The sequence below is a fragment of the Cyclopterus lumpus genome, chromosome 14 (assembly GCF_009769545.1).
Source record: "Cyclopterus lumpus isolate fCycLum1 chromosome 14, fCycLum1.pri, whole genome shotgun sequence".
NCBI classification, from domain to species: domain Eukaryota; kingdom Metazoa; phylum Chordata; class Actinopteri; order Perciformes; family Cyclopteridae; genus Cyclopterus; species Cyclopterus lumpus.
The window spans coordinates 5,877,994-5,896,579 of record NC_046979.1 but is presented as its reverse complement, the minus strand read 5'-3'; the positions used below and the strand labels follow the sequence as shown (position 1 = coordinate 5,896,579).

Sequence of the window (18,586 nt, the reverse complement as noted above, 5' to 3'; positions counted from 1 at the left end):
AGGCTGCAAGGTGTTCGGTGAAACGTTGAGTTTTTATTATTGTTTCGGCGGTTGACATTTTAAGGGTTACGCGCTGCTCCGCAGGGTTGTGAAAATATACAATATACGAGGCATTCACCACACTGACAATATTAATCTTACATTCCAATGTTTCAAGGGTCGTAACTAGAGTTGCAAAATGACTTTCCATGGGAATTTATGGGATATAAAAAGGGGGAAAAAAAAGGAAATCCATTGGGTTTTCTGCCAAGTCTGTATTTTTCATATGCTGATAGAAACAACACTTTCACCATAAAAGCAGATTTCTTTCGGGGTAATTAATCTAAAACTCTTTTAAGATATATAATTACGGAACATCTTTCACTACATACATGAGGAACATCTATTGTTTTGAATTTCAGTAAAAGTCCATATCCAAGAAAACAACCACAGCTCAAGTTTCCTCTCCTCCCTCCTCGACGGTCACAAAGGAAACTTTGGAGTTGTTGGAACGAAGCCGCAAATGATTGCCGATAGCGGACAAGGTCAACGCGGCTGATGGGGGTCAAACTATTGTTTTGCCGTTAACTTGTGGAGCAGATAATCTGAAAACGACAGCAGCAGACAATAAAGATAATGAGTTCAAGGTTCACATGACGGCAAGCAGGGAGAGTACTGCCTTGGTTTCACAGATGGGGGGGGGGGGGGGGTCGTATTAATGACCTGCTGCATGTATACGGCGATATTAAGTAACAAGGCTACTGCGGGCGCATGTTAAGTGTGTTCCCTTAATTCCCCCCGAGTGCCCCGGTTAAAAGGTTTCCGAGTGTCGACCTTTTGACCTTGAGCGATGCGACCCACGGCCCAATGACGTCACACCATTCCACTGATCCACTGTAGGCAGTAATGCTCCGATATCACGCAGCAATGTGCCGTCAAATGCAGGGACGACGCCGAGGGCCGCTCGCTAGTAGACGTGTTCCAAATCACGTACTTTAGAAAGCGTTATTAGTCTGACAAAAGCACGAAACTTAGGCGGTTAACACGCATCGTCACCGTGATCACGTAACACGAGCGTTTAAGATGCCAAAGCTGTAGCTGTTGATTTGAATTTGAAAGGTTTTCTTCAGCTGAAAGTCTCCACTATCTCGAGTGACCTCGTACTTTTGATTTCATAAAAAGTCTGTTTGTGTTCCCCAGCTGTGTGCCTCGAGAGCAGGTTTCGTTACCAAAGGTCATGTGATCGGAAATCGGAAAATCGGCGCGAAGGAAGAACATTTTTTCCATTAAGAGTCGAACATCCTCGAGGAGAACGTGGCCGTTTGACTACGAGTTGAAAGAACACGGAGTGGAAAGTTCAGAAAGGTTCGAAGGCCTCGGTCTGGTGAAAGTCTCAGACTTTTGTTATTCCATACCGATGCTCTGCAGCCACGGGAATAAACTCAACACCGTACACGAGTCACGGGAAGCTAAATGTTACGTGACTCTGCGTTCATATATGTCCTCTATTTGTAGAGGACAAACTCCAGAATGATAACAGACACTGAGAAACATCACCGAAGCTGCTTCGCTTTCAAACATTTAATTCAGATGCTCCCCTGGGAGTGATGCGTGTTTTTTTATCAACGTGTCAAACTAAACCTCCGGTGTTTACTTCACACATTTTTCTCTAAGCAGAATTGTGCCTATTATATTCCTCAACAGGAGCTATTCTTCATTTCATAAAGATAAAACTTTCTTTAAAAAGTTGAGTTAGCATTCAACGACCGCATCCTGCACGAAGCTTTGAACAGTGCGTCATTGCCTACAGATGGTGGGATAAATTATAGTGTGATGGAGCATGAGGATACCATGGAGACTAAATTAAATTTAAAAAACCTGAATATGTAACAGGGAAAAGCTTTATGGATGCTTCATTCTATCCCGTATAGTTTTGGTACAAAGATGTCCGTGTGTTTGTTCAAACTGAAAACTTTTAAGTGGCAGGTTCTACAAATATCTGAAATTTTTCACGACAAAAACACTGAATATGTGAACATTTCCACACTTTAAAAACAAGCTCTCACACTCTGACGGAAGCCGTGTTATTCTAACCAGGCCGACACAACCTTGATGTAATCGGTTAACTGCGTCTCCGGCTACATTATTTAACGTAGCCGGAGATGTGTTTTGAACACTAGAACGGCGCGCCCGTCCCGAGCAGCTCAAAGCGTGATGCTGCAGAGATTCCTTTCCACGCGTCAACACTTCGTGTTGTAACTGAAGATCTAAAAACAGCCTGATGAGAAACATCTGAGAAATCTCCAGTGTGTGTGTGTGTGTGGATACTCTTCATCTCAGTGGAAAAAAAAGAAGAAAAGAAACACATCTGCGTAAATGAGCGTCACGATATTTAAATGATTACATTACAAACACATCTCTGTCGATCCCGTTTGTCGTTCAGAACACACACACACACACACACACAAAAAACCGAAATGGAATCGATTAAAACAGGAAATCTTTGACAGGGAGGAAAGTAACAGAAAAAGGTCCTGGAGGGTCGCGACACAGAAGGAGTGCAGGTCCGTCTGCGGCGCACCCGCAGTCCTCGCACTGGACTCGTGTCCCCGGCTTGCAGCACTACGTCTCTCCGTGAATGACAGACAGTCCAGAACGGGGCCGGCGGTCCCTTCTACTGGACCGCCAGCGAGGCCGCCAGCGAGGCGATGAAGGCGCTGTAGTTCTCCGGGTGGCACCGCTTGTACTCGCTTATCTTCCTCTTGATCTGTTTGGGCGTGTCCTGGTAGTAGTTCTTCTCGTCCATGGCCATCGCCTGCAGGGAGGAACAAAGGACGGGACAGTTTTAGCTAAACCGAGAGAAACGGGTTTCAGTTAATGTTCAGAATGTTATTATACTACCATAACAAGATTGAAAATATATAACAATGCTGGCGCCCCACTGAGGTTTTCAAGGCTCATCACATACCAGAAAACAAAGTGCTGAAGCGCCTTCATGACGTTAAAATTGTAAATCAACATTCGAAGGCTGCGCAGCTTTTCCTTCTTCTTCCCTTATGTGTATTCATTCTGTTTAAAGACAATTGACCAAAGTCATGTTTTTTTAAAAATATAAATCTCACAAAATATTGCAAATAATTGCATGTTTGTTTGCGTTTAGCCTTTAAAAATATAACATTACTGCGGTCAAAAGAAATGGCTTGCTCTGCGGCCTGCAAAAATCATTTTTTAGAGGGCTGTCATAGTTAATTGCAAGAGAAATATGCAGGTGACTGGCTCAGCTTTTCATAATTTGAAGTCAAACGGTGGAATATTTTCTGTTGAAAGATATTTCATTGGAGAGAGAAGTACACGCACAACTCTGTTATTGACAGATTGTGACTTGGCAGCGCTCTCAGTGATGACTCAGTCCCACTGAAAGCAACTGTTGAAAGTATGTTTGAATGAGGCACTTTCCTGATAAACGCTCAAGCAATTTTAAACTTCAGCTGCTCGCCATTCTGAGAAATAATAAAAAAAATTTTTTAAACTCCAGAGCTCCTCTCAGCACTAAAATGTGCACCAGCGTGTCCCTTCAATCTAAAATAATGAGAAAACCAAGTCAGCAGCTGTGACAGAATATCAGGGAGCTGAAACCTTATTTGTCCTTCAGAACTTTTCACGGGAATCCAAACAAAGGGACACTCTTATCATCAGGGGGAAGAAAACATATTCAACGGGCAAATTGGGTTTCCTTTGCAGCGACGGAGCACGCCCGGGAAGGCAAAGAAAGAAAATGTCCTCGACCTTGGCAGCCAGTCCTCGTCTCTCCGAGGGTCCTTAAACAGTCAGAAAATATCCAATCTCGATGCCTCTTGTACAATAGGACGCGCTTTTTTAAACTTCAAACCAGGCGGCAACATCTGAATAATCGTTAGTTCATGTCTCAGTCGCTGGTTTAAAATCTTCTTCAATGACCCTTTAACATTTTCAGTGTGTTTTCACTTCATAAAAAAAAAGGTAAAAAATGTCCAACTCAGCATTGGCATCTACTTCGCTCCATCCTCTGGTCTCAAGCCAAGCCGGTGACATCATGGTGACTCGGTCCACTTTCTTTTTAACACGGCCTATGGTCCAAACTAACCTCGTCTTGTGTACTTCCTCAGCCGAGTCAATCACTCATCGTCTGTGCTTTGTCTTAAAAGGAACAATTCAACAATTTGGGGAATGCACTTTCTTGCAGTTGGATTAGAAGATCTTTATGTCTTAAATATTAAAAGTGAGCCAACAGGGGGAAGCAGCTAGTCTTGCTCCGACTAAAGGTAAAACAGAACTGCAGGAATGGCACCGGCACAGAAACCACTTTTGTTTGCGTTTGACTCTGCAACTCGGCCTTTAAATCCATGTTGTTAATGTCGACGGCTGCTTATCGAAATGACGCAATCGTTGGCAAAGGAGGGTCCATTAATCTTCAAATAGTTTTGCGGGAACAGTGTCTCACCTCTCGCTCTGCTGAGATCTTTAAATAGCTTTGTTTTTACTGCCCGTGCAGGTTGACCGTATGCAACAAATGTGATTGCGGAAAGTTAATTAATGTAGAAGGTTCATTTCAAATGTGAACATGCAACGTGGAAGCGTCGGTCACCCACTGCAGATCCGTTCCTGGAAGAAGCCCCGCGGCTCTGTTAACGCCACGCTCCAATCCAAACACTTCTTGAGAATTGTCTAATTAGAAAAGATGGATGGCAGCGACAACTTTTTTACCTGACATTGGAAGCTGGTGCTCTCGTGTACACTTTGTTTACTTATCAGATGAATATGCATCTCATTCACGTTGCATGTGTTGGCACATTTGTAACACTGGCCCTTGAATCGAGGAATCCAGCTCAAAGTGATGATTGCGACCGGTCAAGTGCCTCAGGTATCCAATTTACCAAAAACATCTATGAAAGCGGTAATTTAGTGTGGGATTTTTACAGTTTTTCTTTTGAATTGGAACTAGTTTGTACTCAACATAAATACTGGTGCAGAATAGTGCAGAACCATCGTGTGATATCCGCGCCCCGCTACCGTGGCAACGTGGTCCAGGACGCGCTCAGGCTCCGGGCGCTGCTCTCACCTTGAAGTCGTCGACGTGCTCTCGGACCATGTACTGAGCGTATTCGATCAGATCGGAGGACAGCGTCTTGGAGTCCTTCTCTGGACGGTCGGCCTCCTCCTGCAGCTCTGCGCCACACAAACACATCGTAGATCTTGTTAGCATTTATTGACTTTGACTTTTTCTGTTTCATTTTGGTGCGAAGACAAGGGCGTAAAAAAAATACATGAAAATATGCAGAAATGTTCAGCACAGTGCTAAATGCACGACGGGGGTGCTGGACGAGCAAAAGTCAGTCATTGTGGAAATCCAGAGCAGCTGCTGCTGAAGGTAGCGTCTAAGACACATGGCAACAACCAAAAAGTAAGCTCTGCTTTCCGATCAAAAATGGTCTAATTGGGGTGAGAAATCACACGGAGCTTGCAGCTGAATAAAATGAAAGGATTCTTAGAAGTCGTATAAAAAGGCAACTCACAAGAGTTACATCAGTAAAGAGCTGCGCGGGGTTCATTCAGCATCTCCAACAGTGAAACGGTTTCATTCCAACAGAATCACGACTTTTATGGGCTTTGCTCCCGGAGGCAAGTTCACACAGAGCTTTTCACACAGACTCGAATTTGCGTTACAAAATAGAAGAAGCGATCACAATGTAGTTGTTTTTGCACCATCCGAATTAAGTTAAAACTCTGCACCAAACCGATGCAGAACGGAGGGGTTGGAACAGAAGCGCCGAGTTACAGGATGAACACGTAAAACACATGAACAAAAAGGAGAGTGCACGTCCCTTTACCCGACGAGGTGATCAAAAGAAATGACTTACGGTTGATTACGTAGGGCTTGGTCACGATGCCGGCGGGACCTTTCGTCACTTGATCTTTTCCGAGGAGCTAAAAGGTGGGAACAAAAACACATCACGATGGACGTCAGCAGATTTCGTGTTAACTGAGGATCACAGATCGGCCATTTTCTTCTCCAATGTGACACGACGTGTGGTGTTTTTCTTAACCTTCCGGAATGCCTTTTCAAGAAAACAGTAAAGTTACTGTCCTTGCTCCAGAGCCCCGAGGGAAGCAAAACATGTATAATTTATGGGTCATTTAAGTAAACTAAATGAAATGTTGTCCCAAGCCGGTGGAAAACCAGCTGCAGCCCAGAGGATAACATTTAATTTAATTATCCCTACGGACAAACTGTCTCGGCAGTAGAGAGCGCCAGTGGAAGTAAATGAATATAAATGACAGTCAGAAACAAGTTGTTCGTTTCAAGTAATGACTTAACTAAAGTGAGTTGAAGGAGATTTCTCCTGATGTTTAATCCTCACAACCAACACATAATGAAAACTACCAAACACTTGAGCAACACAACGGTTCAGCTACGGACAACGAGTGTTGCTCATGTGTGAAACTGATATGATTGGACATGAAAACGCCAGTTCAGAGTCGTCGTTCAAATCGGTTCAGCGGACTGAAGTCTCAGATTTCCCAGACTACGCATCGACAGAGGAAACTAGTGCTACCGCCTCGCAGTCGTTTGCCTCCTCACACGGCTCCATCCAAATGAACAGCGGGAATCGCAACATGTTTACTAATGTACTCACGCTACTTTTCTTTATTGGCAGCGTGCGGTTTGGATCAAAGGCCAGGCCCATCTCCTGCAGGTTCCTGGCCATGGACTTCTTGTCGTCCCACGCATTTCGAACCTGTTTACTGAGGGAGACAAATGTGAAGTTTGAGAGAGACAGAAAACGCCGTTTTATGCATTGTAAACATGCAACTAAGAAAGGGCTCCAGTTCTGTTACTGTAGATCTAAATGGTTTTTGTCAGTGATTCCTCTCAGAGAAGACAGAAGGTTCCACCCAATGAGAACCATCAGCTTTGTTTCCAGTGAAAACCGTGTGTGTTTGCATACGATGACAGAAACCTTTATAATTCTTAGTATATTCTGACTATCCTTAAGAACAACATTGCCCCAAGTACATACCTGTGATAATATAGGCATTTTAAGTTGTGTGAGAAATATACTATTCTATATATATCTGTAATCAAATACCCAGCTCTCTTAAAATCTCTTAATCCAAGACTGGCAGCAATAAGTAGACAACAACATGACAAAAAAGACTTTACATTATTGTAATAAAACCCTTCATTAATCATTAATGCGAGAACAGACTGGAGAGTTTAAGCAACATTTGGGCTTCACTGTTATTTGCTGAAACAATTATTTAATCAATTACAGAAAATTATTATTATTACAACAATCTGCACTGTAAAACTATACCTCACATGATTGTGTTCGGTCTTAAATTAAAGCCTGGCTTTGGGAAATCGACCTGCATACATTTCACTGTTATTTCCCATTTTGACAGGCTGAGGGAATACATCGATTAACTGAGAAAACATTCTCCATATTAAATGATTGAAAGTAACTGTAGTACAAGTACAAGTATTTAAAAACTGAATAATATAGCTAACATTCACAGCTGAATACGTTCGTTACCTATATAGTTAAGACTTTGAATCAGGACTCTTAAATGTAAAGGAGTGTATTTAGACCATGCCATTCTACTTTAACCCAAGTAGCTAAAGGATCTGAATACTACTTCCAGTCCTGTGTAATAGAAATACTACAAACATCGGGTAAAAAGCTCAGGTCAACCCTTCTCACATGGTGTCAACATGCTAGTGCTAACAATGTTAGCCAACAGGCTAACGTGCTTACTTTTCTATCCTCGGGTTGCATTTCTTTATGAACTTCTTCATCAACTTCTTCCGGTCTTGGTTGTAGTCGAACTTCTGTCTCTTCCCGGACTTCTTGGCTTTCGGCATGTTGGTGTTTTTTCTGTCTTTACAGCACAGCAGAGGTTTGTTGGTGGGGAGGAAGGAGGCAGCGTGCAGAAACCGGAAGTGCGTATTTGTTTTGTTCCGGACATGTGACCCAGAGGCCTCGTTTTTTGAACTGTGAAACTTTCAGTTTAATAAAGTTGTTCGCGAGTACACAAAATAATACAAATAAATATTAACATTAATTATATATATATATATGTATGTGCCTGTATATATATAGGCACATACACAGACAATTTAGAACATTTATAAATCAAACATGTATTCATAATAAAAGTTTAAGTAATTATTTAATTTATAGTTTTTTTTAATTGCAACTCATAAGCAGTCACTGTGTATAGACAGACACAGAGTTAACATGGAGCTAACATGGATATATATATATATATGAAATATATAATAAAATTGACACAATTTAAATAATCACTGAAATTAAAATATATAAAAAAGAGTGGGATTGGTTCGACTACAACATTGCATTTGTACAAGCTCATTATTATCAACAGTTCATCCGGTTCATCAAGTGTGTCCGAATAACTTTCAACAAATTCCTACATAATTCCCGAAAGAAAAGAAAAAAACAGCAACAAACAAACAAGACAAGAGATTTACGTTAAATAGCACAATAAATCCCTATTTATCAATACTTTTAGTCCCTCTTCAGATAACATCTGGAGGGTTGGAAATATCTGCAGTGGCTACTTTTATCCTCCAGGTGTCAGAATTGGGTCATCGAAACCTCACAAGCTGCTGACTGAAGTTGTCTTCCTCTTGTTTGGATTTTATTCAGACAGACAACAGCAGGGTAAACTGAACACTGGGCTCGGATCTATCAAACTGTTGAAAGGGTACTGAAGTGAAAGATAAAAGTATAAATCCTTCACTTGTATTCACAAATTTAAGAACCAAATTGAGTTTTACTTTTAAATTTAAGAGGTCTCTGCTTCGGTTCTTCTCCATCATTGCTTTTTTTCTGCAGAATGAATGTGTGAATTGTCTTCACTTTTGCTATTAAATGGCGATTATTATTATTATTATTATTATTTCCAACCGGTAGCGAAATGTTCTCCTTACAATTTTCTTTTTGTTCGCATTTCACCCAATTTACGATAATTTCGTTTCCATTTGTCTACTTATCCATAGCAATATATCTGATTATTATAAGTTGTGTGGGTAAAGTTGATTGCAAGGGAAGAAGGCTTTGCACTAAGACAAATTATACTTTTGAGAAGTGTCTTATGCACTTATGGCACTACCACTCTTCCCTCATTAAGTAATCTGTTTGTCCTATTTTTTGTTTGTCCAAATGAGAAAACATACAAGATAATAGCATAACAGAATAAAGGATAAATTCATTCCTGTTCCGGGTGTCGGAACAAAATGTATGCTACATTTTTGCTAAATGAATTACACATGACAGGCATTTAATCGCCCGGCTCCACAATTATTTGACTGCTGATAAGTCAATAAAATAACCAAAAACATGGATTAACATTTATTCTATCAGAATTGTGCTCCTGACCTTGTAGAGAAGGCTTTTGAACAGAGTTGCAACCTGCGTAACAAACTTTAAACAAACAGTTGAATAAATAAAGCAGATATGTAAATAATAAATCCCCAACTCCTTGCTCGATGCCATCTCACAGCTTGAAAGGTTAAGTTTTCCCGACTAAATGCATCGTTATCGTGATTCTGCTCATATGATTTAAATCCATGAAGTAGCTCAGACAGATCTGCTAATTCTCAATCTTTACAAACAATTTGTCTCATGTATAAAACATTTTTCCACATTAGTGTCAAATCTACTTTATTCTCTTGTGATCCACACTCATCATAGTCCATTAATGCATCTAAATTAAATTTAGTAAGTTTAGTAATAACATTATAAACCCTTTGGGAAGACTGTTAAGGTCAGGATGTCACGTCAGGGGCTGTTTAATTGCACAGGCTCGTTCCCTCGAGATAATAATGCTCTGTTGTTTCCTTCTTGAGTGGGGGACCTTAGAGCCTCTGACCTGTCCAGGTCACGCTGTCCTCCTCCTCATCAATTAGCAGCCGAAGTGAAAGTTTGGGTTTTTTTGAAAGCCAGATCCCGTAGATGCAATCACGCAGTGACAAACTCAATCACCCATCTATCTACCTGATGTGAGCTGCTGTTGTCATTCCACACCAACAGTGAGCATCTCTTAATGCACCTTTTAATGCACCAATGAGCTTTCATTGATCAGTGTTTGCAGACTGGAATGACCCACAGAGAGCAGCAGCTCTGGAGCCAGTAACTTATTGATTTCTGGATGTGTAACAGTGTATCACTTTTTGAATTGATATATTCCGGGAATGCCTTTTTTTGTTGCTGGAGGAATTCCATTCATCGTGTTTTTATTACAATATTGTTGTTTTATTGGCTGGTCATTAGCACTTGATCAAACAAGTAGTAAATCAAACAAACATGGAAGTCACGTGGATTCAACCCTGTATGACGTATGATGCGAACTGCACACTGTAAATGCACTTCAGTACTAGGGCGGAAAAACAGTGTCGAGTTAGCGTTAAAACGAGGCGGTAAATATTAATCAGAGTGAGACGTCTGTCTGTTATCTGTGTCAACTTGTTTTCTTCTTTTTTTAAAAATCAAACAGAGTGAGAAGTCTGCTCGTTTTTCCTCTTCTCTGACAGCAGCTTCGGGGCGGGGAGACGGAGGGAGGAGAAAGAGGTGAGGAGGGTCGGTTCGTTACCGGACAGAAGAACTGTGCGACCGCGGAACCGGAGGGTTTGATTTACCCTCCTTTGGCTGGGCGGTGGGAGGAGGTGGTGGACGGTGTTGAGGGAGGATAAACTGAGATTGAAGCCGGCAGGGGGGGGGGGGTGGGGTGTGGGGAGGGGTGTGGGGAGGGGAGGGGGGGGGGGGACCAGGAGCTCCGTCAGCCGCCGCCGCCGCCGCTGCTGTTAACCCCAGACAGCATCAACATTGCCCGGTGGAGTGAGGGCGGATTCAAAGGTCCGGACCCGGGGCGAGCATCGACATGGAGCTGGAGAATATCGTGGCCAACACGGTGCTGCTGAAAGCACGGGAAGGTAAGGATGGAGACGGGAGATTGACAGCTCCCCCCGGTAACGTCACCTTACCGGCGACAGCAGCAGCGGTGCAACGGCAGTCGGGGTGCCCGAGACAAACTGCTTTTTACAAACCGCTATTGCACTTCCTCGAAGCCGGCGGTCCCATACGTTTGATGATGCGGGCTCCGCGCGGACAGGATGTCTCACGCGCCGATTCTCTCGCGCGCCGAACTCCATATTACATTTGGGCTTATTTAAAGTTTTTTTCCCGGTGTGTCCGTGAACGTACACGCGAGTTTTGGCCTATCTGAAGACTAACTATTGAAAGTAAAATAGTAAAATGAATGGTAACACAACGTCTTCTTTTCTTTCTTTTTTTTTCATTTTTTTATGGCGGACGTTGCTCATCACCAACCACCTTCATGGTTAAAGTAGACAGCGGGGATGCCAAGCTAGCAACACGTAGTTTAATAGCGACTGAAATTAAGCAATGTTTATTACCGTGTGCCGATTTTTAAGAGTGCGTCCGAGGGACTTGTGAAAACACGTTTTGTGTAACTGTAATTGAAGCGGCGCGTTAAATCGCACGGATTCTTCCATAGGGTTTGGCGTGGCTCGTGCTCGTGCTCGTGTACGTGCAACCCGAAGGGCGAGGGGGTCCGGAATGGGTTGAAACTGTGAACACGAGACTGCAGCGACACACCGGGCTTCCCTTCTTGATGTTGCAGCATCGTCCCGTCGTTTGCGAAACAGGATGTGGAGGCAAAGCAGATGTGCTTCTACAGGAGTGTGTGTGTGTGTGTGTTTGTGTGTGTGTGCGTGCGTGCGTGCTTTGGGCACACGCCATTGCATGTTCAGCCCCTCCTGTTAAAAAAACTGCATTTATTCGATTATGAAAGTTGTGTTTTGAAACCTGTAGGCTATAAGCCACCGCAGGTTTATAGGTCAGTTAAATGTCAATTATTACATAAGAAATAAATAAATAATACAAATACAGTTTGTTCCAATGGCTTCGTGTCCATGATGACAATCTTGAGTGTACGCTTTAAACCGACATCTCCTCGTGAACAATGAAAACATCATCCGAGCCCATTGTTATCATGTTTATTCTATTCCAAACAGGAGACGAAGGTTGCCGGCAGCGACGCGTTGTCAACATAATCCCGATGCCATCTGCAGAGAGACATGAGAATATGAGTGCCATGATCCCTCACTGCGAGCTTATCTGCTCAGTTCAGTTGATCTGTTGTGCTCGTAGAGGACCAGGAGTCAAGCCTCTGTGTTGGCACCCACCTCTTAATTCTCATGACCCGAGACAAGATGTTTTATTTTATTTTTTAAGTGTTATATGATCAGAACTGTTTTGCCTCACAGGCAAATGTAAAGACTGACGAGGCCTTGTTAAATTCAGGTATAAATAGACACACGTGCTAGTATGCAAAGATATGCAACTTGCAAGGAAGCTAAACAACATGCCAGTGCATTGCAGAGAATTATGCAGCCAGATGTGTAAACACAGTCAACCAGAAGTCTTCAGACTATGAGGCGATTACATTTAATTAAAATACTGTCCTGTATTTTTAGACTTATGCAATGTGCTGTATTGAAAAAAGGGCACGCCACCAACTTTACACCTTTCAAAAGTTACAAAAATAACAGATTTCTGTCTGTCATCGACGTGTTATCTTGTTTGGTTTAAAAATAATTGGGCATTTAAGAAGCAGCCTTGGTGTAATGGAAGACAAGGTTTACGTTTTATTATTGAAATTGTAGAATCCAGTGGTGGAAGAAGTATTGGCATCTTTTACTAAAATAAACGTAGCAATAATACAGCGTAAAAAATACTTTGTTTCAAGTAAAAGAGCACAAACGTGTTGGCGTCCAACTTTACTGAAAGTAACAAAAGTCAAAGTTTTTTATGGGATATAACATATTACTGGGTTATGATAAGTGAGTGATTCATTAATATGATTTGAATTAAGTTCTGTACTGTTTAACCTACAATAATGTATCATCTGTAGAAGTTGATTTACATTTTTGTAATACAATTCTAAAATTGCTAAGTAACTAGTAACGGAAATACTCCAGTAAACGTAACCTTTATTTATCCAGGAGAATCCCATCGAGACTTTGGGACTCATTTCCGAGGGAAGGGCGGGGGGTCCTGGCCAAGATGGCGGCCTCAAAGACTTAAAAAACTACACAAAAACTACACAAGTACTACATGAAAACATAGAAACATTCACATAAAGAGAACCGACAGACTTAAAACAATCAAATAAATGTCGTTCAGTGTCCGGACAAGTACATTCAGTTCCCAAATGGTCCATGAATTTGACCCTTTATGTAGAATTAATTAAATTGGAGCGCTCCTGTAATAGATTTTTCTGAAAGACTTGAAGAAAAGTCCAGTTCAATTGCTTGTTCTCTGGATTCTCATCCGATTGATATATCTGGCATTTATATTTAACATAATATCTCGACTCCTGTGAGTCCGAGAACCTAATGAAAATGCAATGCTACACAGGGCCAGCTAATTTCAGTCATCCTTGGAGTTGTACCATCCTCTGAATGTACTTCGTCACAAGACAACGACCTTTCTGTCTCTTCTTTGGTGGATTTCTCGCTCTCACATTGATCATTTTTTTGTTAGCAAGCTTTAGTTTGAAAAAAAAGAAGCCCTTGCTTTTTGGATCTAAAGGCCTGACCCCCCCACGCACCCCTATAAATAAACGTAGCTACATATACACCTCTCACAGTTATTGGTGAAAGGAAGAAAAGGAAGTCTGCAACAAAAAGAAGAAAATGGGCCTATAGAATTTGAACAAAGGCGTTTTGGGATGTTGTTAAAGTTTTAGGGTGGAGTTTTCCTTTAAAAGCATGCGACATGAGGCAACTTCCTATTTACGGCTGCAAATGGCAGGAAGAGAGGAAACGGAGCTGAAATGACCAAAAAGCTGGCCGTGTTGCACCCTATAGTTTGACCGAGGACACGTCGACCGGAGAGGCGACAGGTGTCATTCAGGAGAATCCACCTTTGCTCACTCTGCTGTTCAGGAATCGTCATCTCAGACTCGACTTGTGTGTCACTTCCTGTGTGCGGAGAAATGTTCGAACCGGACGCAGTTTCTTGTTATTGGTCGACTCCACTTTCATGGGTTCAGTTCGATTTCCTCACTAAACTTGATAAAGAAGAAGAAAAACTGTCCTCTTGACGGTCGAGCTGCCCAAATCCAGAAGAGAGAGAGAGCTGATCAACGCGTTGAAATGTTCATCCAAGTCGCTTTCAATGGGCTCTTTTGACTCGTTAAAAGTTGGGTAATAGTTGCACTTGTTACACGGATTGTTTGGTTTGAAGGAGATATACGTTTCTGAAACGTTGCGTTTATGACATTAGCAGAGAAACGTTAGCACGCCTACAGTACACCTACTCTGGGCTTGGAAAAAACAAGCGTAAACTCCTCTGGAGTTTTTTTTGGATGAAAAGGATTTAAATCTAAAATGTAAAAAACTGACATCCATCCATCCATCCATTTTCAATACCGCTTATCCTCATTAGGGTCGCGGGGGCGCTGGAGCCTATCCCAGCTGACATAGGGCGAAGGCAGGGGACACCCTGGACAGGCCGCCAGTCCATCGAGGGCACATGTAGGGACATACAACCATTCACTCTCACATTCACACCTATGGGACATTTAGAGATCAATTAACCTGCAGCATGTCTTTGGACTGTGGGAGGAAGCCGGAGAGCCCGGAGAGAACCCACGCTGCCACGGGGAGAACATGCAAACTCCACACAGAAGGACCGCTCCGACCGGGAATCGAACCCGCAGCCCTCTTGCTGTGAGGCGACAGTGCTAGCCACTACACCACCGTGCAGCCCATAAAAAACTGACAATCAGTCAAAAATAAATAGCACCTACTAAATATTTTAATACAATATTTATCATAGAGTGTAAGATCTCTGGCTGCACGGTGGTGTAGTGGCTAGCACTGTCGCCTCACAGCAAGAGGGCAGCGGGTTCAATTCCCGGTCGGAGCGGTCCTTCTGTGTGGAGTTTGCATGTTCTCCCCGTGGCAGCGTGGGTTCTCTCCGGGCTCTCCGGCTTCCTCCCACAGTCCAAAGACATGCTGCAGGTTAATTGATCTCTAAATTGCCCATAGGTGTGAATGTGAGAGTGAATGGTTGTATGTCCCTACATGTGCCCTCGATGGACTGGCGGCCTGTCCAGGGTGTCCCCTGCCTTCGCCCTATGTCAGCTGGGATAGGCTCCAGCGCCCCGCGACCCTAATGAGGATAAGCGGTATTGAAAATGGATGGATGGATGGATGTAAGATCTCTAACCTTAAATGTTCTAACATTTTAAGTGCTATTAGTGTATTATGTGTACCACAAGACATTCCTATTCATGTTCTAAGATCATTCATTTGGGGACACTTCATCTGACCTCTGTCACCTTTGTAGAAAAATAAGTTTGTACTGTAAGTCAGGTACATTTAAGGGAATGTGGCAGACGTCATGACGGGAAGAAAAAAGAAGAAGAAGTGTAGACCTATAAATACCAAACCCATTAGTTTGTAATCTTCTCCCGACGTGGTTCTTCCCCCCCCCCCCCCCGTTTGTTTCCATCATGTCATCATGGACATAACGAGGCAGCCGTCAAAGGAACGAGGATCTTTCCTTCTCGCCTAATTCTGTTTGTCGGAGCGAACGTATTAACTGCCGACTTTGTTGTGATTGATGCAGATGGCGCATGACTGCCTCCTTACGCCGTTCCGTAGATTCATTCATTTTTGGGAAAGTTGACGAGAGCTCAGGGAGGACAAGCAGCGGCGTGAACCTGCTGATTTAAAGACAAGAAAGTCATGAAGCAAGTAATCCCGCACTTCATTTATAGTTTTTTTTTTTTTTTAAATGCTAATGCTGACGCAACATCCGACTCAGTGAGTGTGTTGCATTGAATGGGGCTCTGCCGTGAACGAATCCTTCAATTTTTAAGAGGAAGAATGTGTTATTTCTTATTTTGAAAGTTGCATCGTCTCACTTTAAATGACAAAACTATCATGTCGATCAGGAATGTGATCACGTAAACAAGATTTGACTTTGACTTTGTTTTTGATCCTCTCGACACATTTCATTCAGCACAACTGCTGTTTGATACCTTTCTTTACTCCTAGCCATCTTCTGTAACGTTATAATTGTATTACCCAAAAGCTAAATAGTATTCTTGGAGTTCTCTGTTGGTCAGACGTTTGAAAACTTCACCATTGGCTCTAAAAATAATTTTTCCCACCCTAGTTTTGACATTTTAAAGAGTAATCGTTCATGACCAATCGATCCATCAGTAAGGGAACACCATTCAAATCATCATAAGTTTGCTGCCTTTTTTGTTTTCGCTCTTTTAACATTTAACAATCAGCTGATGCGTCAGGAAAGAAAAATACTATTCATAGAACATTGAATTTTCTGCTTCCTGAGGACTTCAAAGTGGAGACGGACATGTGACAGATCTCCCCCCCCCGACTGGGCTCACACATTTACACGGCGCAGATGTCAGACCACTGAGCCGCCCAGGCCATATTTCTTACTTTAATGCCAAGTGGTTGAAGTTAACACATGGTCTGCAGCACATCATAAATACGTTTTTTTACTCTCGGTAATGGGGTCATGATTTCTAGAAAGAGCACGACGGGGAAGAGGAAAATATTTTATTGATGTTGGGGTGAACCGTCCCTTTTAAAAAGGTTTGCACAACAACCTTCTAGTTATGTTTCCATCTCAAGTTGCTCAAGCGGTCTTGAAAGTTGCCAAATCTATAGAGAAAGTCGCTAAACGGTCAACACTTCCCCTGTAGGGCTGTCACTATTTCCATTCTAGATAATAATTTTAAAAAAATCAATCGTAATGACCTTTTTAGATTTCGTAACACATGAGCGTGCACTCAGAGTGCCGGCTGAAGGCCGAAAGCGTGAGCTGCTGCATCCTGCAAAAGGTCCGGGCCCGTCCTGGTGAAATGCCAAGCTTTTACAGCGCAGACGAAGTCCAAATGAAAGTTAAAAAAACACAGCTTTTCTAATGTTTTAGGAGGAGAAAAAATAAAATAAAAAATGCATTCAACTAGAGCTGCAACGATTAGTCGATTCATCAATTAGTGGAATGACAGACACTGTATATGCAACTCTTTAGATTAATTAATGAATATAACGCTATCGATGAGTCGTATGTTCATTTTCAATCAAAAGTCCAAAACACGTGATGGATCTGGCTTCCACGATGTTTCATTTTGACATATGTACCAGCCATACATTACAGTAAAATGTGGGTTTTGGACTGTTTGAGCTCATCACTTTAGGCTCGTTTAAAAAATAAAAATAAAAACTTATTTATGACGTGCTGCAGACCATACATTCACCCATTGTCAGTACTCAATATCACACATACACACACCATGTGCTTTAGTAGCACGTTTATCATATCGTAGGGAGAATCTGTGTTTCACTGCCTTCCTGTCTCACTGACTGGTCTGTCTTGATTTACATGTCCACTAATGCACACAACGGACATCATTAATCAATCAGCTCGGTGCCAATCCGGCGGCTGATGTTATCCTATTTGTGTCCCCGAGCGCAAACAAAAACATCTCGTTTGCGTTGGAACTGTGACGCTTCATTTCTCAGTCGCAGCTGCCTCGGCAGCATTTGAATAGCAAATCCTGAAGCGTGGCTTTGAGAACAAACAGGGAGGCGGCGGCTGTATTCACAATATCGCTCTGTTGTCGGTGTATATACTGGGACTCTGTGTTTGATCCTGGTGGACTGCACAGGGGCAATCAGCCCCCCCTCCCCCCCCCCTCCCGTCCCTCCATCCCGGAAATGTCATCGCGTAGCCAAACTTCATTTGTCAAATGCCGGTGTCGCCCTTGGACGAGGTCTGAAGGACCGGCAGCAAGAGGTTGACAGAGAGCGAGGGCGTCATTCCCACTGGAGTGGGGAAGGACATGCCCCTTCTCCCCCCCCCCCCCCCCTCACTTTTTATAACCCCACTTTTGTTTCCCACTGTCACATGTACTCCCTTAAAATCTCTCTTAAATGGTGACCTCTGACCTCAGCTGCTGAGACCCAGATGATGGGAGCTCTGTGTTGATAAAAATAGTGAAACCGTGACGTTTCAGAGCCCTGAAATCGGGGAATGAGGAGTTTGCTGGGTTTTGGACTGTTGCTCTGACAACACAAGACATTTATAGATGTTGTGATTAGCATTTTTCTCTATTTTCTCAAAACAATGTTATAGACTAAGCATTTAATTGATATCTTAAATATACCAGGTGTCAATCAATGAAACTGAGATTTAAATGAAATCTATCATTCTTAGAGTTAAAGCCAAGTGTTTTACAATGTCTTGTTTTGTCAGACAAACTGGCCAAAATTGAGAAGAGGTTCAGTTCACAATGAAGAAAAAAAGAGAAAAAGCTTCAAATTAGAGAAACAAACAGAGGATGTTCAGCATTTTTTTTTTTGCTTGACTCCAGTGATTACAGGATTGTCACGTCAAGTTTTTAAAAATAAATTTCACGAGATGAAAATCAGTTTGCAGGATCTCGAGATCTTAATCCAGGCTGGTGAGCACCG

At 42.5% G+C, this 18,586-nt stretch overlaps 2 protein-coding genes across 2 annotated transcripts in view; one reads left to right on the top strand and one right to left on the bottom strand.

The window, feature by feature from the left end:
* Positions 1–1,545: 1,545 nt before the first annotated feature.
* nop16 (NOP16 nucleolar protein homolog (yeast)) lies at positions 1,546–7,979 on the bottom strand. The gene is made up of 5 exons (XM_034549469.1): positions 7,776–7,979; positions 6,654–6,762; positions 5,877–5,943; positions 5,078–5,184; positions 1,546–2,794 (listed from the first exon to the last, which is right to left on the bottom strand). The coding sequence occupies exons 1-5, from the start codon at positions 7,880–7,882 to the stop codon at positions 2,654–2,656; spliced, it is 531 nt and encodes a 176-aa protein (XP_034405360.1). The 5' UTR covers positions 7,883–7,979; the 3' UTR covers positions 1,546–2,653.
* Positions 7,980–10,793: 2,814 nt separating this feature from the next.
* grk6 (G protein-coupled receptor kinase 6) overlaps positions 10,794–18,586 on the top strand; it is a 38,822-nt gene continuing 31,029 nt past the window's right edge. Inside the window, exon 1 of the mRNA XM_034549467.1 lies at positions 10,794–10,975. Coding sequence (XP_034405358.1) covers positions 10,924–10,975 — 52 coding nt within the window. The 5' untranslated portion in view covers positions 10,794–10,923. The remainder of the gene's footprint in view (positions 10,976–18,586) is intronic.

Excerpts from the sequence above, each read along its gene's own strand:
- nop16 (XM_034549469.1), bottom strand. The coding sequence starts at position 7,882 with ATGCCGAAAGCCAAGAAGTCCGGGAAGAGACAGAAGTTCGACTACAAC. Across the intron at positions 5,185-5,876 it reads CAAGCCCTACGTAATCAACC|AGCTGCAGGAGGAGGCCGAC; the intron begins GTAAGTCATTTC and ends TGTGTGGCGCAG. Across the intron at positions 2,795-5,077 it reads AGCACGTCGACGACTTCAAG|GCGATGGCCATGGACGAGAA; the intron begins GTGAGAGCAGCG and ends TCCTCCCTGCAG.